The sequence below is a fragment of the Ambystoma mexicanum genome, chromosome 13, assembly GCF_040938575.1.
Source record: "Ambystoma mexicanum isolate Mex_15411 chromosome 13, UKY_AmexF1_1, whole genome shotgun sequence".
Taxonomy (NCBI): Eukaryota; Metazoa; Chordata; class Amphibia; order Caudata; family Ambystomatidae; genus Ambystoma; species Ambystoma mexicanum.
In genome coordinates, this window is record NC_090938.1 from 90,401,155 (window position 1) to 90,407,154 (window position 6,000).

The 6,000-nt window shown below is 42.7% G+C and overlaps 1 protein-coding gene across 2 annotated transcripts in view; it reads right to left on the reverse strand.

Annotated features, from left to right (window-relative positions):
- Positions 1–5,746, reverse strand: part of LOC138520921 (cytochrome P450 2A13-like) — an 83,111-nt gene extending 77,365 nt beyond the window's left edge. The window contains exons 1-2 of one of the 2 annotated variants that reach the window (XM_069633348.1): positions 5,469–5,746; positions 3,096–3,258 (exon numbers count right to left, since the gene is read on the reverse strand). In XM_069633348.1, coding sequence (XP_069489449.1) covers positions 3,096–3,258; positions 5,469–5,648 — 343 coding nt within the window. In that variant the 5' untranslated portion in view covers positions 5,649–5,746. The remainder of the gene's footprint in view (positions 1–3,095; positions 3,259–5,468) is intronic. The other variant, XM_069633349.1, reaches the window with a different exon arrangement.
- Between the last annotated feature and the right edge of the window lie 254 nt (positions 5,747–6,000).

Genomic DNA, 6,000 nt, shown 5'->3' on the forward strand with positions numbered 1-6,000 from the left:
GTATAGTGGTCTGGTAAAATTGCACAAAAGAGGTAGTAATTCCAATACTGCCACATTATCCCACATAATGAGCTTTGGCAGTAAAGAGGAAGATGTACCTCCAGTAAAAAGCTGGAAGTAAATCATCCACTCATTAGACTGAAAATCATACAAATTACTAGAGCGGAACCACCGCTGATGATGATTCTGAATAATTCCCTATGGTGTCCTAGGTGCTCCACAAAGGGAGACTAGCACCACTGTTTCACCATTTGGAATTCTACGAGACCGAGTGGTGGTAACGGTAATCAATTTTGGTTCTCAGTCTGTGAATTTACCACTAAATTACTAACAAACTCATCCCAATCCTGAACTAATGTGGATTGTGCCGCAGCAGGGAGGGCCCAAAGATATTAAATGAAGCCTTGGTTAATTTGTTCGATGGAGAGAGACATCAAACTGTGGAGAGTTTGATGATTCGTTAAGTGAAGAAAGTAACTGCTGAGATGTAGGAAGGGTCTATAAAGTCAAGTCAAGGAACTGAATGGGAGATTTAGTTCGAAAACTCCTCTTGGGTACTTGGTTTAAGGGCTGTGTTTTATCAAGAAGGTTGAATACAGTTTTTAAAACATAGCAAACTGTTCTGCAGTGTTAGCGCAGTAGTCGAGAGAGACTCAATTTCCTGGCGAACAATTGAAGGTCTTAATTTTCCAAGTTTAAATATAAGCTTCTTTAGGATCTGCCTCTTAAGTAGCTCTCAAGTTTCCCAGGGCCAATGCGTGAGATGGCCGTCCAGTCCCGGTTTTGCTTGGAACTCTGGTATTTGTAGTTTTCCTAAATTTCGATTGGAAACAAAAAACTTCAAGTCCAAGAATCTAAAGGCGAAAACAGGAATGGATGGCTTTTCATGCGTGGCATGGGAAACTTGAGAGTTCTGCTTTTATAATGAACAGCCAGTATTTTATATCCTGTATTTTCCTCCTACTCACTTCCCTTCCCCCCATTAAATTAAACTATAGTTTCTCACATCCTAGTGGTCCATCTTCAATTAATAACTCCAGCACTTACGCATTCTTCTGCCAGAAAATTAACCAAGTGTCTCATTACTATTGCCATCTTAATGCAGCCCAAAGAAATGTCACCTAACACCTTTTTTGAGTCTGCTTTCCTACAAGTCTCCCAGGGACGTCATTTCACCAAAATGCCTCGGGTAGCGGAAGTGAAATCACATGACCCTTGACCCCATAGTGACATCACAGGAAGTGATGTCATTTGACCCCACCCCAAAGTGCATCACAGGAAGTGATGGAGTTCGACCTTTTGCCCCTTGACAAAAGAGGAAGTGGTATCACATAGCATTGTTCCTAAGTACACTATGAAAAACATGGTTAAAATATCACTGTAACGTGATGAACATTTAATACAAGAATGGATCACCATATGTATCGGCAGAAAAAAACATGCTATAACTGCAACTTGTGAAAAGCAAAATGGTTGCCAGTCAAAGGATCGACAGTAAAAGGGTCGACAGGTCAAAGGATCGACACCAAAGGGTCGACAGGACAAAGGATTGAATTTTTTTTCACATATTTTTTTATTTTTATTTGGGCGGTCCCCCAACCCCCTTTTTTTTGCTAAAAATCACTTTTTTTTCCAAAACGAAAATCTAAAAAAAATATATAATAAAAAAAAAGATGGATCCTTTTTCCTGTCGACCCTTTGGTGTCGATCCTTTGTCCTGTCGACCCTTTTTTTTTCGATCCTTTGACTAGACACCAAGCAAAATACATAGTACGAAACGGATGCTTAGTCTACTCCAAATGCTTTTTTGCATTGTGAATTTGAGGTGTTTCAGATCAGACTAAATCAGTGACTCATCCCCTGAGTGTACCTGAAATAAACCTTTAATGAGTCTAGCAATTATTGGATAGAAATCCGGAAAGACACATTATTTGTTATTCCTATTCTTTCGTATTTAGGGTCACTGCTCAAAGTGTTACACTTGTGGCACCCCCTGTTTTTTGAAGAAGCCTGAACAAGAAATCCTGCCACTCTAGAAACAAAGAGCCACTAGGCATTGGCCACAGCCCAGGAGCTTCAATTTGTACACAAAAAAACTTTTTGGGGGTGTTTTTTTAAGGGTAGCAAGGGAGACCACAGGGTTAGTAAGGGAGACCTCAGGGGTAGCAAGTGAGACCCCTGGCAATCCCTAAATGACGCCCCTGAAGTTTCCCAAATGAGGACATCAGTCTGCACATCACCAATACACACCACCCAGCCTCCAGAATTTTGGATCAGGTCAGACTGCGATAAATACCAGTTTGCCCACCAACAAAAGTTGGGTCAATTTTAGGAAAAACATTTCTCACTTTTTGTGACAAACTGAGTATTTCCTGATTGTACAAGTTTGGTAATATTTCAGGCAAAGTGGGAGTTTTAGAGCCCATTGGGTCAATAATTACCAGCAGCATATTTTTTCTAAGTCATTTTACAGGCCCACATTGGCATTTACCCTGGTAAATTGGCCTTTGTTTGGTGCCCTTTTCCTGGAGCCGAAAGATATGGAGATACCTAGGAGAAGTTCTTTCCCCATGAGGTCTTCATAGACCTCCTAAGTACTGCTCGCGACCTACCCTATGGTGAAAGGTTCAGCCAGCTGTGCTTGCAGGTTGGGTAGGGCCAGTCCCCTTTCTGCCCTACCCCTGGATCCAGTGATTCCTCAGGGCCCCCCAACACTGGGTAGCAAGTGGACTGCCCTGTGGGGAAACCATTGAGTGCTCATAATTCCATGGAGGGTTCGGATAGGAGCTTATGCCATCCCTGAGCTGGGGGCGGAGGGTCGATAGTATTGGTGAATTGAGAGGTGCTTGCTTTAATGCAAGTAGGTTGAGCTGCAGAGCAGATCGAGGCCGGATTGAATATGAGTTACCAATGTCGAGTTAGTGCGAGCTACCCCTCCAAATTGGCCAAAGGCAAAACTATTTGAGGAGCCTAGCAAATCCTTCCACTAAAATCTTAATAGGGTCTATTGCCCCATAGGAACACATGTAATCTGAATATTGGGACATTTGTATAGAAGTCTGTTTACAGAACAATCAATAACTCTATTTACTCACCATAATCTTTCATGACCAACTGGTAGATGGGCACAGGCCCCCTTCCACTGAACTCTTCTCCCTGATCGACCAGGGCTTCCTTCACTGCGTCATATCCCCAGAGCATCACGACCCGCCGCATGCCCAAATGCAGGGTGAACACTGGACCGTACTTCCGGCTCAGCTGCAAATCCCAGGAAAATGAAGAAAAAAAAAACATTCTGATGATGGGGTATGGACAGTTTGCTGGAAAAACAAGTCAAACTTTGAATTTGTTTTCTACGTCCTGTAATAAAAGGAAAACAATGTGTAAAAACAACTCATTGTTTTTCCAAGATCGAAAATTACTTATTATTTTTGGTGCAGTTTGTCTGGGGAAGGTAAGGATACTTTCTGATCCTCTTTTTCGTAACCTATGGAGAGTGTCCCTATTTCCCCATTTACCACTTACAGGATTTCACCATCAATTCTTTATTTAACCTTCGTTAGTTTTTCCTAGGAGGCTGTTTGTGCTTACCATTCTGTTGTCTCTTTTCCTTTTATTGTCGGATATGCAGCTTTGAATTTCCTTGGTCTGCCTACTCTTGCCCTAATTTATTCTACAGCCAAGTTTTGTGGAAAGGATTATTTATTTATTTTTTCTGGCAAAGTTATTGCATGTTTTCCACTGTCTAGTCATATACAAAACAAAATCATTATACACATGATTAGTGGCTTTTTCCTCTGTTTTGCCATTGTCCCTGTGGAGTTATGATTAATTAGCCAGTCAGGAAGATGACCTGAGATGTGTCCCATTTAGCATCATGTGTACACTCTTTTTGGGGCACCCCCAGTTTTGTGGGTGGTGGCTGGAATTGTGAGCTTCCGAAAAAGAGTCACAGCCTCCCTTATCAACAATAGGGGAAGTGAACATTTGTGTGAGTCTCTTACCCAGGTGGGGTACTTAGAAAGATGTCACATTGCCCTTCAGTCTCAGTGAGTAAAATAATCACCTTGGATGTCGGTGACCAACCTACAGTCAGAGGTAAAAATCATCCCTGGAGGGCCAACTCTAACTGCCTTTCAAACCTGTGAGCTTTATGAAAGGAGCACTTTTACATTCGTTAATAAGAACAGAATTTATTGTAGCACTTAGAAATTACTTCAACTAGGAGTTAGGCGCTACAGGAAAACCGAAGGTCATTCATTAATTTCTCTAAACAAAACATATTGTCAATATTTAACGGTGGCAATTGTTTATGCTTCATGGGCCTCATTACGACCCCGGCGCTAAACCATGGTGCTATTAGCACCATGGTCCATGCCGGGGTCCACCATGGTGAATGTTGGAATTACCACCCCATTCCAAGGTTGGCGGGCGGTAATTCCCCATTCACCATGGGCCCTTCCCCATTCCCATTTTTGCCCCATAGTGCTCAATGGGAATGGGGAAGGCGCTAAGTACGGTGGCGCAAATTGCAGCACCGTACTTAGCACCAAGGTCCCTTTGCGGCACCCTACTTTAACGACTGGTAAAACCAGCCGTTAAGGTCGGGTCCCGCAAAGGGACCTCGTAATCAGGCGTTAAGGGTTTAACGGCGCCGACACCTTTTACGGCGCCGTTAAACCCTTAACGCCAGGGTCGTAATGAGGTCCTATGTGTTTTAAAGTGGCTTAAAATGTTCACAAACAGGTTGCACATTTATTTTGGGGCTACAAGTCAGCGCACCTTTCCTAATTAAGTTAATAAGTTCATTTTTCAATGAACATTAGTGGCTGTAAGAGTGAGCTGACCATATGTAGAAGTATGAATTCTTTAGTGACATCTAGCTCTGCACTCCAGATACACTTCCGGGTAACGGAGGGCAGAGCAGTCACGAGTAATACTCTGCCCTCTCTGAGTGTAATGGTAATGGCTGCTGAGAACATCATCAGTGCGGAAGGAACCGGCTGCTTATTGGCTATTGGTTAGGCTGGGCTGCTCTTTGGAGGACATTGAACATCAATCTGCACTTTGTAATTCATAAAACGCACTGAGCGTCTCATGAGATGAAATGTGTGTCTATGTCATCTAGTAGACCCCTGCAGCAGACTTTGGCGATCCTTCTAGATTTCTTAAAGGTATAACATTTCAAAGTCATACATCTCGGAAGGTTTGAAATACAGAAAACAAAAAAGAAAATGCACTAAAACATACTTCAGACTTTTGGCTGTAACTTCTGACTGGACAGGGAAACTTTTGGTATGTGCTAAAATGTGTGGGCGCACTGCATATCGCTGAACTTAATTGGCTATCGTTATGCCCAACTACTTCCCCCCCTGTACCAATGATCAAGGATGAGGTTTTCCATCCATGCTTTGAAGAGTTAGACACTTTGAAGTCTAGAATTAAAAGAAGAGGAATATTAAACTTACCGCTTTGAGGGAGTTCACCATATCCCCGGTGTTTATCTGGTGCAGGTTCCCTATGAGGGGAAGGGGAAACGGCCCCGGAGGCAGCCGGCTCCTTTCATCGTAAATTCTCCAGAAATACAAGAAAAGCAAAACTGAGGTAACAGCATAGAGATAGACGGTCAATTCTCCAGCTAGAAACATTGCTGCCACTGCCTGTGCAAGGGTGAATGAAACTGTGGCCAGGAAGGGAAGACCCTCTGTCTTATTTACATTGCAAGCCTCCTTCTGGATTGCAGTGTTCTGTCTGATTATGAGTTCTGCATTGTTGCACAATCTTTTGCTATTTTACATTGGCCCATTAAAAGCAGGCGTTCCCGCACAGAGAACATTTTTAGGGAGCAGTGCCAGTTGGCTCAGAAAATTGCTTGACTCTTGTGTACACATTCAATATCACTGCACAAACTTGACCTGGAATTTATGCTCTGCAAGGATTAATATCTGTCCAAACGTCTGATGCTGATTCAGTAACAAAGAAAAGCAACACTGCACGAAT